The sequence below is a fragment of the Aplysia californica genome, unplaced genomic scaffold (assembly GCF_000002075.1).
Source record: "Aplysia californica isolate F4 #8 unplaced genomic scaffold, AplCal3.0 scaffold00196, whole genome shotgun sequence".
NCBI lineage: Eukaryota > Metazoa > Mollusca > Gastropoda > Aplysiida > Aplysiidae > Aplysia > Aplysia californica.
Genome location: NW_004797466.1, coordinates 1038165 through 1055664, shown reverse-complemented (window position 1 = coordinate 1055664; position 17500 = coordinate 1038165). Strand labels below are relative to the sequence as shown.

At 41.2% G+C, this 17500-nt stretch overlaps 1 protein-coding gene across 1 annotated transcript in view; it reads left to right on the top strand.

Moving 5' to 3' along the window:
• Positions 1–2818: 2818 nt before the first annotated feature.
• The window catches only part of LOC101850650 (extended synaptotagmin-2), a gene marked incomplete in the record, with an annotated part of 53555 nt that continues 38873 nt past the window's right edge, over positions 2819–17500 (top strand). Inside the window, 3 exon segments of the mRNA XM_013082863.2 lie at positions 2819–3333; positions 8956–8997; positions 12117–12254. Coding sequence (XP_012938317.1) covers positions 3052–3333; positions 8956–8997; positions 12117–12254 — 462 coding nt within the window.

The following is a 17500-nucleotide window of genomic DNA, read 5'->3' as shown; positions in this document are numbered from 1 at the left end:
CTAGAAGTCCCTCACCCTGTCCATGCTTGAACAAAGATACCCACGAGAAGCATGGATAAGGATCTATACAGACGGATCTGCCACTGATGCTGTGAAAGAGGAGGAGCCGGAGTGTACGTACAATTCCCAAATGGACGACGACAAGCAGAGGCAGTCCCAACAGGGCGGCACTGTACACACTACAGGGCAGAGACGGAGGCTCTAATACATGCAGCAAACATCATCAAGAATGTGGTAGACCCCCAAAGCCAAGTAGTGTTCCTAACAGATGCCATGTCAGTACTGCAGGCAATCACTTCCGGCAAACTACCAAGGGTACGAAAAGAAATTGAGGACATCCCATGTCTGAGGATCAAGCTGCAGTGGATTCCATCACACTGTGGTGTCTTAGGAAATGAGCAGGCTGACAGGATGGCCAAACTAGGAGCTCAGAAAGAGCAACCAGACAACAGCGTTAACTACACAGAAATAAAAAATATCATAAATACACTATTTAAAGCACCACAGACACCAGATGGCTACCATGAGCTGTCCCGCCAAGAACAAGTGATTATCTTCAGACTAAGGACACAACACACTAGACTGAGACAACATATGTACAAATGTTTTAAACTACTACAATCACCAAAATGCCAGTGTGGAGAGGCAGACCAAACTGTTGAACACATCCTTCAGCACTGCAAGACACACAGGGCCCCGAGACAGGAAACGTGGCCAACCCCTCTGACGCTGCAAGAGAAGCTATATGGGCCGACAGATGAACTGAGCAGGACGGCCCAATTTATGACAGATACCAGACTTCAAGTGTGATGCGATCGAGAAGACGAAAAAGAAGCTAATGAATCGTTTTGGAACGGAGTTAATTCACTCGGTGCTGAGGGGGATGACCTATCATGACTGCCCTTTGACAGTCCGCTACTACACGATACACAACGAACAGCAGTGCCAAATTCAGTTCGTGCTCAAAAGAATATTTTCCAGAAGTGATTTTTTCCCCTCTTCATCTTCATAGATCACGTTTGTCACTTCAGACTAAAATAAAATGACTACTAGATTCCATTTCCTGCAATCGGATTTTATGTTAAATACCTTTGATAGTAGATCTAGTTTTGTTGGAAAGGAGTTTATCAGTTGGTTGGAGCAGAAACACGACACCGCATATTATTTAAACAAAGAAAAAAAACTGTTTGAAAAGGGAGGTTGCTAAAGTGATTGCTCGGAAATATAGTAAGGGCAGTGGAAGAACCCGTGGGGGAAATCCAACAATAAGCCCCCCCCCCCCAAAAACGATTCATTTATTCGGTTATTCGTTTTTTTTAGAGAAACAGGTACCTAGTTATTCGGTTTTTTGAAAAGCGAATAATGCCCAGGCCTAGCAAAAAGGCCAAGCAACAATAATTCGGTTATTAAAAATCCGAACAAATAGATACCTGTACGTCTAAAATTCGAAAAAAAATTGAAGACGGCCTATGCACGAAGGTAGCTAGTGAGACAATTCGCTTTCAAGGGGATCCATATTATTATAATAGTGGAGTCCGCATAAACTGAATCTACCCAATCACCGAATTTTGTTCGGTTTAGTCGGGTTTTGTTTCATTTTATTAGACAGATTGCTCAACTAACAATGATGATGATTGTCGACGGGAATACTGGACTTTCGGCAAATTTCACATTTGAAAGGTTATTATTTCTAATCCACCTCTCTCCGTAAGTTCAATTTAAGCTGCTGGCAGTACGTGTTGTGCTTTCTCAGCAAAACGAAAAAGTAAATCTGCACCCTGTGCTGTAGGTACACTGTGCCGTGCTCTGCGTCCAGGCTCAAGACGTGACCAATCCCAATGCCAGTGATAAGACAAGATAAGATAGGCCCGTCTTTATTGTCCAGATTCTAGCATATTGGTTTTGTGTTTCAGGACGTGCACGCACGCACAGAGAGAGAGAGAGAGAGAGAGAGAGAGAGAGAGAGAGAGAGAGAGAGAGAGAGAGAGAGAGAGAGAGAGAGAGAGAGAGTGAGTGAGTGAGTGAGTGAGAGAGGGGGAGACACATACACACAGACACACACACACACACACACACACACACACACACACACACACACACACACACACACACACACACACAAACGTGCATGTGCACACACACACACACACACACACACACACACACACACACATATATATATATATATATATATATATATATATATATATATATATATTATACACCCTCTCACATACATCCTCTCCTCCACACGCAACTGTGCAAATAGCCATCCTAATGCAATAGTAAATGCTTGCACGTCATGAAATACACCACGCGTCATCACATTTTGAGGAGGGCCCAAGTGATCTAACTTTGCAGAGACAATAAAATAGGCCATGTTCAACCAAAGACAGCACGACAGACATAATACATGTTGCTGTCCTTTTGTCACTCGGCCATTATAACTCAGTTTTTAGGCTCATTGATGAGCATGATAAACGTTGGCAAACAGGAGTGGGCTCTCTCTTTCTCTCTCTCTCCCTCCCCTCTCACCCCCCCCCCCTCTCTCTCTCTCTCTCTCTCTCTCTCTCTCTCTCTCTCTCTCTCTCTCTCTCTCTCTCTCTCTCTGACATTATTCATAGGCTACTAGATCTATATGCACAAAATTGATATAAATTATTGAAGGCTTTCTTTGACTCATTTCTAACTCTACTTTGTCTACTCTTATGGGGTTCTTGTAGTTGAAGATTTTTTGAGCATTTGAAACTGGTCAAACTTCTTTAGTTCATGTTCGATTATCCATACTCAATTATTCGAATAGTTAGTCGAATTTTGCCGGCTGTCCAGGTATTATTCTCTTTCGACCGTGCACTTTTCCCCACTAGGCCTATCCTGTGAGTGCGGGGAGGGTAGGGAAACTTGTTTGTCCCACCGCTACAACAAGGCGGAAGTAGTCAAGTAAAACGGTATTGTACCTTTAACGGACAAAAGAGGAACTGAGCAGCCGTTTCTTTTGGAAACCTTCCTTTACTATTTTCGTGCAACATAGAGCATTCTTGACCCTGCAAGATGCCGAAGCAGTCGCCGAAAAAAGAGAGGAAAGCAGTCGTGGAGGAGACGCTATTGCTGAATTCTGTACAGAGGTATTTCAAACTCGCAGGTGTTGTTTTGGGCATTTGGCTGGTCGGCTACACCAGGTTTTCTGTTAGCTGGTTGTTGCTATTGTTGGTTGTGTACGTATGGAAGGAAAGACACACCAAGGCGAAGAAACACAGGACGGCCATTGCTCAGGAAATTGCAAGAGATGAAAAGTCGGTGATATTGGCCCGTGTGGAGGACCTGCCTTCCTGGGTAAGTTACTTCAACTTCACTTCAGTCAGTGTCCTCTGTTTACTCATCATGTAGGCCTACTGTGTGTGTGTGTGTGTGTGTGGCCTACCTATCCTATAGATCTAGATATATAATATATACTTTCAGTTGTATACATACATGGCATGGCGCACGGGCTTCAAATTATTTCATTTTCACTTCCCTCGCATCATGCTCACACAGACTATTGTTTACATTAATAGATTCTAGATTTCTCTATATCTATATATATAGCATTTTGTAGTTTATTCTTTTATATGTTTTACACAGTAAAAAATGAATAATGTTGACTTCATATTAGAATCTATCCGTCACAATTAGTTTTTGAAATATTTGTTATGGTTCTTTTATTTTTACTTTCACTCCCACACACAGATGCACTGCTTTTGATAGTCAAACAGCTGTATATGTTTTGCTGCAGATCACACATATATAGCCACTAAAACTGTTGCAAATTGATTACTTTCATTCAAGAAAATTTGAAATTGCAAATTATCAAATTATGGCAAATTATGGGGAAAAAATCAGCATTGGTCCAAAATTTGGGAACTAAGTTACTACGGAAAGAAGGCTAGGCTTAGGCCAAGAATTTGTTACGAGTTATGGTGGAAGATCGTCATTTAGGCTTATCCTCTGAGTGAAATTACCAAATTGTAATCACAAGTTTCAACAAGTGATTACTCATGCAATTTCACAAAATGTAGGAAATCATAATCTACCACCATAACGAATCTAATCAATATACATACTACACTACACTGATGATGTCAGCTGGCGAAACAGATCCGGACCAACAAAGTTCAAATGACCAGTCAAGTGGACTAGAGGATTCCATTCAAGAGTCTTGCATGAAAACAGAATTTTCATGACCGTCAGAGTCGGACTGAGGAGTGGAAAAAATCTGGGGGGTTTTCCTTTTATTTTAGCACCACAGTTATATGTTAGTGCTATCCATATGGCTCCCTCCCATAAACTCCGAACGAAATATAGCATGATTTAAAGCATTTAGGCACAGCGAGCATGCATGATTCAAAAGTCAGAAAATTTGGATACTTACTGCATTTTTATGAGAGATGACTTTAACTTTAATCTTAATTCTTCGCAAACAAAACAAGAAACCGAAGGCTGGGAGTCGTTTTGCGAGCATAGACTTCTTGTGCATTGCACTAAAATACATCCATTCAATACACTCTGATGTAACCCCTGTTCACTATGGTGCACACCATTTGACTCAAAATGGAACAGAATTAAGAGGGGCCCTCATGGGCTAGAGATTTAAGTGTTCGCCTCTCATTCAAAGGTCCCGGGTTTGAATCGGGAAAAATTTTCTTCTCTAAATTTGTCTCCTTTCACTTCCTTTCATGCTCTACAATGTTCTGTTGTCTGCTTTCTCCTCCACTTTCTGCACCCTCCCTCTCACCCCCTTTGCCCCCTCCTCTGGGCTCCTGACTCTTTCTGCCGCCTTACTTCTACTGCTACTCCTTGGCTCTTTCTTACTGCCACACCCCTGATCTTATGGTAGGAAAGATCTAACACCTTGTCTTCTCAGACAAGGGCAAAAAATCTCGAAGGTCCCATGTGCAAGTTCCGCACATTTAAAGTTCCCTTGGTGGTCCAAAATCGATTAAAGAGTAGGTTTCGGCTGCCACCAGGCAAAATTCAAAATTTTCCACCCACACTGAAATATTTGGTGTGTCCTGCACGCTCATTATAACCTTATGCGATTGTGAGTGCCATAAAACATCAAAACGAAACAAGAAACAAACAAAAAAAGTTAAGGGCAACGAAGAAAGTTGCACACGTACTCTCTAACTATAGGGACATTGGGAGACTGGTGTTTGGCCCTTCATATGGGAGTGGGAGCCTATGGTGGGCACACTTTGCAGTGAAGTTTTTGCAGAGAGGGCAAAGAGCGGCTGCCTTAACATTGCAGGGTCTAGGAATATTTTGATTCAAGTCTAATCTTGCTTACAGGTTTGAGTGCGCTGAGTAATTTATGCAAATTTTGCTTATATATTTCACAGCTTATATATATGCATTTAATATATTGTGAAAATATAAGGATTTATTTCACCAGACTAAGTGCAATGCTGAAACAATTCCAAATGGTATGAAATTAAGTTTGAATAAAGAACATATCAAATATTTAAAAAACTAATCATTTATACCGGTAGTCAATATTGATGTCAAACACACATAAAAATGAACAAGAGAATGTCTAGATGTATAAATTAACAGGAGATGGGAAGTAACTTATAATGATGCTGTCTTCAAAAGTAAGCCTAAGTTACTGCTAATTTAGAAACTGCGTAGCGATTTTTCGTCGTTTGGTGTACCCGGGGATTTGGTGGAGGAGTTGATTGAATGCTCCCTGTTTTTTCCCATGATTTGATGTTTTACAATTAAATTGGAAATTTTCTTGAAAATATAATTGATTTGTGACAGATATATATATATATAATATATATATTAATTTGTGAGTGAGTGTGTGTGTGATCACCAGCAAAACCCCCTGATTAATGGGTGCATCTGCGTGTGGTAATGGAAATAAAAGTTTGCCGTCGTTACCCAGTGACAAGGTTCTGTATTTTGCATAGCATATATTCCTTGCCTTATAATTATTTAGGCAAGGGTTTGGGACTGCTGTGGCATTTGCACAGAGACTAAGTTGATAGTCTGCAATGCTGTGGTCCTCCCAGCCCTGTTGTACGGTGCTGAGACCTGAACGGTGTTCCAGTCAAGCCCAGAAGCTTAGCCCTCAGGAGCATCCTTGGCATCAAATGGCTGGATAAAATACTAGCAGACACCTAGGTTCTCAAAAAGGCAAATGCCAAGAGTTTTGTTTTCTAAGCTCAAAAGGACTCAACTTTGCTGTGCCGGCTGTTTCATAAGAATACCTGATTTCAAAAACCCAAAGGCAGTATTCTCTTCTGAACTGTCCTCAGGGAAGCGTAAGGCTAGCTCATCAAAAAGTGCTACAAAGTAAAGTCACCCTTAAAATGTCTCTGAAGGACTTCAACATTTATTATAATCCTTCAACATGGGAGAACTTAGCTCATGACAGACCCAGCTGGAGAGCAACACTGTGGGCAAGAAATCATATATGAGGCGTTACGAATAAGAAATGCTGAAACAAGAGAGAAGCTCGCAAGCTGCGCACATCCATAAGTGAAAGTGGAGCTTTTGAATGTTCTAAATGTGAAAAACTTTTCCCGCCTGAATCGGTCTCATCGGCCACAGCAGAAGCCACCTGTCATCTTATCCTACTTTAATTCTTCTATTTCGCTGAAGAAATATTCTCCTCTGTTGATGTATTGGTCATCATCAGACATTAACGGACGAGCGAAGTGATATTTTATTATGTCATGACGTAGGCTTCATGATAAATGTACATATTTCAGGCTGTTTTTGTTTGTTTTTTTGTTTTTTTTCTCAACATAGAATTTTTGAATCATGACAAAATAATTTAAATTTTGTCTTGAGCACGTGCAACTGATACCACTGAGTAACAAACCGCAAGAAAAAGAATGGAGGGTTTGATTGTTGACAGGCTCTGGCTGATCACGATATTTTATAATGTACCAAGAAAAAAAGAGAGCGTGGGCTGGGGGGGGGGGCGCTGGGACGGGAATGACGATCATGTGTAAGGTGATACCTTGGGCTTACTTCAGTATGCACAGAAGAGAATAATGTGTCCTTGTCTTTCTGTTCCCTGGAATTTTAATCCTCCTTGTAACGGTAAGTAAGTGTAAGCTGGCTTGGTCTAAAGTTTCTCTAGAGAACTGGTTTTTTTATTCAGAACCTGGAGTAATGGAGAATGAATGACTGAGTCATTGACGGAGAGTGTAATGAATGGCTTCGTCAGTATCGCGCCTATTGTCCAATTCAATATAAAGTTGATAATAAAAGTTACAGGAATGCTCTTCTTTCATATAATAATGCAAAGCCAGGCATATCATGAAATAATATTATATGAAATAATATGTGTTACGAGGCAGTGGAGTCAGGCGCTTGTCCACTTTTGTGCTTATGGAGTTATTGGTATCTCCTTAAAGCTTGTTCGTTTGCCTTGCTTTTGATGAAAAAAAATACTCAATCTATCTTGAATAGTAGTTGAGATATTTGCGATTGAAGGAGTAGGGGTCGCCTGGTTTGAAAAGTAAAACTAGCAAGAAAATGGTTGCTAAAGTTTCCTTTGCTCAAGAGTTCTTGGAAACTGTTTTGCAAACTTACATTTTCTATTCCTGTAATTAAAGACTTTCCGTAAAATCCACACATGTGTTTTGCCTCACATATTTATAATATAGAGGTGTTTTTGCACAGTTTGTTTACCAGTGTCTGCAGTGCAGCTATTTGAGCTTTACTCTTGCTCAGGGAGACCTGAGTTCAATGGTTAGCTTCTTCTTTCCTATCAAACATCTATCGTCCTTATCTTTCTTTCTTCTTTTTTATGTTTGTTACTACTCTCTTGTAACACCTCTAATCTTCTGGCGCTCATATATGACCTTATGCAGTTGCAAGCGCTGTGAAACCTCTACTAAAACTAACCTGAGTTCAGTTCCCGAGTGGAAGGAATTTTTATGGAGCATCTTGGTCTTTCAACTGGGATGTTGTCTGTCTCAGCCCAGGTTGGCCCTGACAGGCAGGGTCTGAAGCCCGCCTCATGAATTACCTAAATTGACAGAGGATAGTGTTGAACTAATGTTTCTCTTCACTTTTCTAAATGTATGCCACCCCCCCAGGGCAGTGCCACTGACTGAAGTGTCTTTAGGCCATTCCCAAAGGGGGGACATATCTCGTTCAAGCATAGTAGAATTGTAAATGGGCTGATTCATGTCAGGCTCATAACTGTGCCTGATCTACAACAGGGAACTGCTGCTTTTTCTTTCCTGATCCTTACTATTATCATTTTCCTCTACTTCTTTTGTATGTTTGTCACTCCCTTGTGACCTGCTATTTTGGGGTGCCTTGATAGTCGAAGCAGACTTTGTGCTGTTGAAGCTAGAGAGGTGAGCAGAGTAAGTCTGATTCCCTGTAAGGACTTCTCTGTTGACATCCACCCCTTGGCGCTCATATGACCTTATGCAGTTGCGAGCGCCGTAAAACCCTCTACTATATTTTTTTTTAAAAAATGTATTCCAATATAATAATAATAATAGATTGTGCATTTTTTAGCGCTCTATCCCAGACGAGTATAAGTTCTGAGCGCTTTACATCAATCACATGACTGAGTGATTTACACAAGATAAAATATTTCATAGTGACAAGAAAAACCAGCTGAACCACATAAAGAAGAACTTTCACAACCGTACGTTAATTAACATACACGTAAGGACAGCAGTAAAAACAAAACATTTCTTCTAATACTTCTCTTACTAGCACACTATGATTAAGAATTCAACAAATTTGTCTTGAGCTATCGCTTGAACGTATTAAGATTTCTGTTATAAATGTCTCTGAGATCTCTCTCTCTCTCTCTCTCTCTTTCTCTCTCTCTCTCTCTCTCTCTCTCTCTCTCTCTCTCTCTCTCTCTCTCTGTGATGTTATAATACATATATATATTTCTATTTTTATAAAATGGTTTTGATTTTTTGTGATCCTCAGGTGAACTTCCCTGACGTGGAGAGAGCGGAATGGATCAACAAGGTGAGAACTTAAAAGTTTCTGGTGTGCTTTTGGTTCGTCTGTCCCCGTGGTTTTATATATGCACCCTGCATAATAGTTTAGCAAAATTTGATAATTTTTCGCATAAATTCTGATTATTTTCCTTTATTTTATCAGTCTTTGTTAAAATTAACAGAATCGCATAATTTCGCAAAATTTGATCTTTTTTTTGCATAATTTCTGACTATTTTCCTTTATCAGCCTTTGTTAAAATTAACAGAATCGCATAATTTTACATGTTTGGGCTCAGTTTGCATAATTTCAGAATTTTCTTGCGTAAAACGACGGGGACAGGTTCGTTTGGGCCAGGGGGGAAGACTGGGACTATTTGCAGTGGAACCTGCTCTAGTGGCCACCTGTGTAAGACAATCACCTGTGTCAGATAATCACCTGTCTAAGACAATCACCTGAATAAAAGACAATCACCTGTGTTAGACTATCACCTGTCTAAGACAATCACCTGTGTTAGACTATCACCTGTTTAAGACAATCACCTGAATAAAAGACAATCACCTGTGTAAGACAATCACCTGTGTAAGACAATCACCTGCATAAGACAATCACCTGTAAATGACAATCACCTGCATAAGACAATCACCTGTGTAAGACAATCACCTGCGTAAGACAATTACATGTGTAAGACATTCATATGTGTAAGACATTCACTTGTATAAGACAATCACCTGTGTAAGACATTCATATGTGTAAGACATGTATAAAAGACAATCACCTGTGTAAGACAATCACCTGTACAAATGTTCCCTTCCCACTTCCCCCAACCTGCTCCAACAATCACCTGCCTAAGACAATCACCTGTATAAGACATTCATATGTGTAAGACATTCACTTGTATAAGACAATCACCTGTGTAAGACATTCATATGTGTAAGACATTCACTTGTATAAGACAATCCCCTGTGTAAGACATTCATATGTGTAAGACATTCACCTGTATAAGACAATCACCTGTATAAGACAATCACCTATGTAAGACATTCATATATGTAAGACATTCACCTGTATAAGACAATCACCTGTATAAGACAATCACCTATGTAAGACATTCATATATGTAAGACATTCACCTGTATAAGACAATCACCTGTATAAGACAATCACCTATGTAAGACATTCATATATGTAAGACATTCACCTGTATAAGACAATCACCTGTATAAGACAATCACCTGTACAAATGTTCACTTCCCACTTCCCCAACCTGTTAGAGACAATCATCTGTATAAGACAATTACATGTATAAAAGACAGTCACCTATGAAAGACAATCTCCTGTGTAAGACAAGCACCTGCATAAGGCAATCACCTGTACAAATGTTCACTCCCCACTTCGACCAACCTGCTCCAACAATCACCTGTATAAGACAATCACCTGTATAAAAGACGATCACCTGTAAATGACAATCACCTGCATAAGAAATCACATGTAAATGACAGTCACTGTACAAATGTTCACTTCCCACTTCCGCCAACCTGCTCCAACAATCACTTATAAGACAATCACCTGTAAATGCCTGTATAAGACAATCACCTGTAAATGCCTGTATAAGACAATCACCTGTAAATGCCTGTATAAGACAATCACCTGTAAATGCCTGTATAAGACAATTACCTGTAAATGCCTGTATAAGACAATCACCTGTAAATGCCTGTATAAGACAATCACCTGTAAATGCCTGTATAAGACAATCACCTGTAAATGCCTGTATAAGACAATCACCTGTAAATGCCTGTATAAGACAATCACCTGTAAATGCCTGTATAAGACAATTACCTGTAAATGCTTGTATAAGACAATCACCTGTAAATGCCTGTATAAGACAATCACCTGGGTAAAACCATTACCCATGTAAGACAATCACCTTTGTAAGACGATCACCTGTGTGCAAATGTTCACTTCCCACTCCCCCAGCCTGTGTAAAACAATCACCTGTATAAGACAATCACCTGGGTAGAACAATCACCTGTGTAAGACAATCACCTGGGTAGAACAATCACCTGTGTAAGACAATCACCTGTGTAAGACAATCACCTGTGTAAAACAATCACCTGTATAAGACAATCACCTGGGTAGAACAATCACCTGTATAAGACAATCACCTGGGTAGAACAATCGCCCGTGTAAGACAATCACCCGTGTAAGACAATCACCTTTGTAAGACAATCACCTTTGTAAGACAATCACCTCTTTGTAAGACAATCACCTCTTTGTAAGACAATCACCTGTATAAGACAATCACCTGTGTAAGACAGTCACCTGTATAAGACAATCACCTTTCTAAGACAATCACCTCTTTGTAAGACAATCATCTGTGTGCAAATGTTCACTTCCCACTCCCTCAACCAGTTATAAGACAACCACCTGTAAATGACAATCATCTGTATAAGACAATCACCTGTACAAATGTTCACTTCCCACTTCCCCCCAGTCTGCTCCAACAATCACCGGTATAAGACAATCACCTGTATAAGACAATCACATGTATATAAGACAATCACCTGTATAAGAGACAATCACATGTATATAATACAATCACCTGTACAAACCGCCACCTTCCATTTTCTCCCTTTGCATATTTTTTTAACGTTGTAATAACATAGTACGACAGCCACCTGTCTAAGACAACCACTTTTCTCTCCAACAATGGGTGGCTGTCTTAGACAATTTTAACGCTTTTATATTACACTGTGTTTGAAAAAAAAGGACGTTTTTAAAGGGCAATAGCTCTGTCAAGTCAGCACTAAATTCAAAGCAACTTGGCACAAATAAAATTCAACCAGGGGAGTTGTCAAATATTTAAATATCAATCAGTGTGTCAGAGAAATATCAAGTCTTCTTATCTTTAGTAGCCTGACCCTTTAAGTGGATGGTTGGCAGGTGCTCTGGTGTGGTTTCCTTGCTCCTTCTCTCCTTTCAAACATCAATCGTCTTTTTTCTCTCCTCCTTTTCTTTGTACGTTACACTCTAGATAAAGTAACACCTCTAATCAATCTTTGGCACTTGTGTGACCTAATTGTGTTGCCAGTGCCGTAAAACTGGTGTACCAAAACTGAAAGCTGACCGCGTGTGTCGTGTGTCCGTAGATCTTGGACCAGATGTGGCCTTACATCGGGGAGTATGTGGAGAAGATCCTGCGAGACAGCGTGGAGGGATCGGTGAGAGGCTCTCTGCCGGCCTCCCTCAGCTCCTTCAAGTTCAGCAAGATTGACTTGGGAGACATTGTGAGTAGTGTGTGTGTTTTTGTGTGGTGTGTGTGTGTGTGTGTGTCTCTGAATGTGTGTGAGTGTGGGGTGGGTGTGTGTGTATGTGTGAGTGTGGGGGTGTCTGTGTGTGTATTTGAGACAGCATGGAGGGATCAGTGAGAGGCTCTCTGCCCTCAGCTCCTTCAAGTTCAGCAAGATTGACATGGGAGACATTGTGAGTGGTGTGTGTCTGTGTGTGTGTGGGGGGGGGGTGTCTGTGTGCGTGTGTGTTTGTGGATGTGTGTGTATTTTTGTTGATGTACTACAACTGCTACTCTTCTTCCTCCTCCTCTCTGTTTCATTCCATTCTTTTAACATTTAGTTATGCCAACTTTATTAAGAAACAACACTGACATTTTTTTTGTTTAAGAAGTTTACAATTTTGGGTTTTATTACATCATACCTGCACAGCTGGCAGACAGTTTATTTGTTTTGACGGCATATTTTAACCTTATCCGTATGTCTGGGGTTATATTGCACCACTTGTGTTGTATTCTTCACATTCTAGAATACTTCTAGTGTCAAGGTCTCTTTGAAACTTTCAGTATTTCTCAAAAAATCATTTTGACAGACTGCTTTGCAAAGGGTGCGGATTAGGATTAAGGAGTAAATTTCCTCTTTGGAAAGTGGGGGCACAGAGTTCCCCACGTCATGTGGATACGATAGTAAAACATGACGTACGGATAGGGTTAAGCATTGAATTTTGCATCGTGTGTATCAGTTTTCTGTAAACACGAAATGTCTGATGTCACGCTTACGCTCTCTCAACGTTCGGTCACGTGGTGCTTCACCGAGCACACATGTTGATTCCCCGGTGTAAAAGGGTGGTGGGTGCTGGATTTAGCGGTTGATCGCCTTTAATTTGACCTGGAGTGTAAATGTGACGAAAAGTGAGAAGACATGGAATTATAACATATCAAGAGGCTAGCCCAGGATAGAGAGGAGTGGAAAGTGTTTGTGCGTGACCTGAACCCTTGTGCAGGGTGAAGAAGGCAATGATGATGATAACCCCCACGGGGCAGTGCCACTGACTAGTGTCTTTTGGCCATTCCCAAAGTGGGGACATTTCTCGTTCAAGCACAGTAGAATTGTAAATGGGCTGATTCATGTCATGCTCATAACTGTGCCTGATCTACAACAGGGAACTGCTGCTTTTTCTTTCTTAATCCTTACTATTGTCATTTTCCTCTACTTCTTTTGTATGTTTGTCACTCTCTTATGGCCTGCTATTTTGGGGTGCCTTGATAGTCGATGCAGACCTTGTGCTGTTGAAGCTAGAGAGGTGAGCAGAATAAGTCTGATTTCCTGTAAAGACTTCTCTGTTTGACACCCACCCCTTGGCGCTCATATGACCTTATGCGGTAACGAGCGCCGTAATACCTTCTACTATAAAAATAAAAATTTTTAATGATGATGATGGTTATGTAAATGTTACAAACTGTCTCAAACAGAAAAAGCCTAGGAGATAAATTGGAATCTGCCATTAGTTTTTATGAAGCGCGTCAAATAGACACAGTAAGTGACAATATATATACGAACATGGCCGGTCATGATGACCTTCGCGCTCTGCAAGGCATGACAGATATGGTCTGTTGTTGAACATCTGGCCTTCTGTGTCGAATGATGACACGTCTTGTTGTGTGTCGCATCGTGACACATGTTGTTCTGTGTCACATCAGGACACGTCTTGTTGTGTGTCGCATCATGACACATGTTGTTCTGTGTCACATCATGACACGTGTTGTTCTGCATTGCATCATGACACGTGTTGTTTTTTTGTGGCAACATCTCACCACTCACCTCCTGTGTCACATCATGACACGTGTTGTTCTGTGTCGCATCATGACACGTGTTGTTCTGTGTCACATCAGGACACGTGTTGTTCTGTGTCACATCAGGACACGTGTTGTTCTGTGTCGCATCATGACATGTGTTGTTCTGTGTCACATCATGGCACGTGTTGTTCTGTGTCACCTCATGACACATGTTGTCCTGTGTCACATTTTCACTCTTGTTGTTTGCTGTGGCAACATCTCATCACTCACCACTTGTGTTACGGGTCCATTGGCTTAAATGTTCTGGGATTCTGGAAACAGATCCCCCCTCCCCCCACCCCCACCCCCCAAACTCTTATGTGTAGAGGAGGGTGAGAGGAACACTCCTGTTTAAGGAGAAATTACGAACAGCCGTTCTGGTTTAGGTCAAAAAGGGGTTGGCCGACGACAGAAACAGGTCAACTTTTTGTTTTGTGTAAAACCATTGCCCCGGTCGATCTGTGAGCCTTCAGGGAAAATCATGAGTCAATGTGTGCTATAAATAGCACAAAAATACTATGGGCCAACTTTCATGTCTTTTCATTTACCTCACTAGATTTGTTTAGGGTATTTTTTTTGTTTTCGTTTTGAAAAATTTAAAGGACACCTGTTACACATGGTTAAGGTATAAGGCCATTGATCATTGATATATCAGTTGCATGGTCATGGCATAACACCATTGATCGGGGATCACAGTTTTCGGCAGATCCGCGATTTTCCGCTTTTGCGAGAGCTTTCCAAAATCTGCACCGGTGGTCGTTCCGCCCCGGCCTCAATTCGGACCACGGTAGGCCTTGAGTAGCCTGAGACCGGCCCTAAGGCGCCCCGCAGGGGCCCGACGTTGTGTCCTCGGGAGAGGTACTTTAAGCAAATTTTCCTCACTTCACTCTGGAGGGAAATGGTACCCGGCTATGGACAGCAACATGTCTTGTCAGTGTGGTAGTGTTTGAGTGTATGTAATCCGCAGCTTGCACTATGTGCTTCCCAGGAAGCTTAGAATGTTTCCGAGTGTTCTAGGGTCTGCTAGGGTAATAATAGTTATAGAGCACTATAGCATGCTGCAGAGCGGGGATATGATATGCACTATATAAATGTAATTATTATTATTATTGTTGTTGTTTCAAACTGTTCTAGTGGGTGGTTGGCGGGTGCTCTGGTGTGGTTTGCTTCTTCTTTCCTATCAAACATCTATCGTCTTTATCTCTCCTCCTTCGTCTTTGTGTTTGTTACTCTCTTGTAATACCTCTAATCTTTTGCTTATATATCACGTTATTGTGTTGCAAGTGACGTAAAACTCTTATTAAAACTAAAACTCTCCACTCCCCCGCCCCCCCCCTCCCACCAGCGACATGCTGCACTCCATCATCCAAGAACAAGTGGCCAACTTTATGGTGCTGCCAAACCGCTACCCGATACAGATGGTGGAGGGTTTGGATCTCAACAGACTCCGCTACCCACAGCCCCAGGTCTGTTGTTGGTGGTGTTGTTGGTGTTGCTGTTACTTGTTGTTTTCAGTGGTGGTGGTGCTGTTAGTTGTTGTTGTTGTTGTCATCTGTGGTGCTGTTATTTTGATACAGATGGTGTTTTTGTTGTTGTTGTCTATGATGGTGTTGTTGTTGTTGTTGTTAATTGATACAGATGGTGGTGTTGTTGTTGTTAATTGATACAGATGGTGGTGTTGTTGTTGTCTATGACGGTGGTGGTGTTGTTGTCTATGACGGTGGTGTTGTTGTTGTTAGTTGATACAGATGGTGAAGGGTTTGGATCTCAACAGACTCCGCTACCCACAGCCCCAGGTCTGTTGTTGGTGTTGCTGTTACTTGTTGTTGTTTTCAGTGGTGGTGGTGCTGCTAGTTGTTGTTGTTGTTGTTGTTGTCATCTGTGGTGCTGTCATTTTGATACAGATGGTGTTGTTGTTGTTGTTGTCAGTGGTGCTGTTAGTTGATACAGATGGTGTTGTTGTCAGTGGTGCTGTTAGTTGATACAGATGTTGTTGTTATTGTTGTCAGTGGTGCTGTTAGTTGATACAGATGGTGGAGGGTTTGGATCTCAACAGACTCCGCTACCCAGAACCGCAAGTCTGTTGTTGTTGTTGTTGTTGCTGTTTTTTAGTTGTTGTTGCTGTTGTTATTGTCAGTGGTGGTGGTGGTGGTGTTCTTGTTGTCGTTGTTGTTTTTGTCGTCAGTGGTGTTGTTTGTTGGGGGGGTTTTTTAAGTTGTAGTGTTTTTTACTTCCCCGTTGATACAATTTTGATAATTTTGGACACGCGCTTCCAACCCAGGCATAGAAGGATACAACATCCCAGCAGAAAGATCGAGATATTCGCTGAAAATTTCTCTCCTCTAGGGAATTAAACTCGGGTATGTGGGTGGTTGGCGGGTGCTGTGGTGTGGTTTGCTTCTTCATTCCTATGAAACATCTATCATCCTTATCTCCCCTCCTTCTTTTTTATGTTTGTTACTCTCTTGTAACACCTCTAATCTTCTGGCGCTCATATGGCCTTATGCAGTTGCGAGCGCCGTAAAACATTCTACTAAATATAAAATTATAAGGAGAAAAAAGGCCGTCTTACGCCTCGTACACACCAAACATCCGCGTTGGTGTGGTATCGTGCATTCATCTAACACACGAACGTGTGTATGCCCATTCACACCTGTCATCCCGTCTATTCGTGCGCTATCATGCGTGTTTTATATCAACATAAAAGTGAAGACTGAGAAAGTGGGTAGTTGGCGGGTGCTCTGGTGTAGTTTGCTTCTTCTTTCCTATCAAACATCCGTCACCCTTATCTCTCCTTCTTTTTTGTGTTTGTTACTCTCTTGTAACACTTCTAATCTTCGGCACTTATATGACCTTATTGTGTTGCAAGTGCCGTAAAACACTTACTAAAACTAAACTAAAGAGAACTGGGAACATAGTTCAGAGAGTAGCATAGTATGCTTTGCCTCGTGGTCCTCACGGTTATTGGCCTCAGTGAGGGAGCGGTCGGTTACTACACAACACGAGAGCAGACGCGAAATTTTATGGCTGCCATAAAACTCATCTCACGCACGAAAGACAACTATCACTACCGCATGAACACGGACAGTTGGGTGGGAACACAGAACGGGCCCAGATAAGTGATAAATTTTTTTGTGTGTCTCACTCACACGATATACCACACGAACGCGAATGTTTGGTGTGTACGAGCCGAGCCTTAAGAGGGCCTCTCTCTTCTCCTTGGCAGCGGGTGGTTATCATAGACAGTGTGGAATGTATGTAGTTGTAATGCGCACAGAGAATGCTGTAGAGTGTGGACATGTGCTCTATAAAATAGCTGTTTTTGCTGTTATTATTATTATTATTGTTATTATTATTATTATTATTATTATTATTGTTATTATTAAATTAATATTATTAATGTTATTGTTA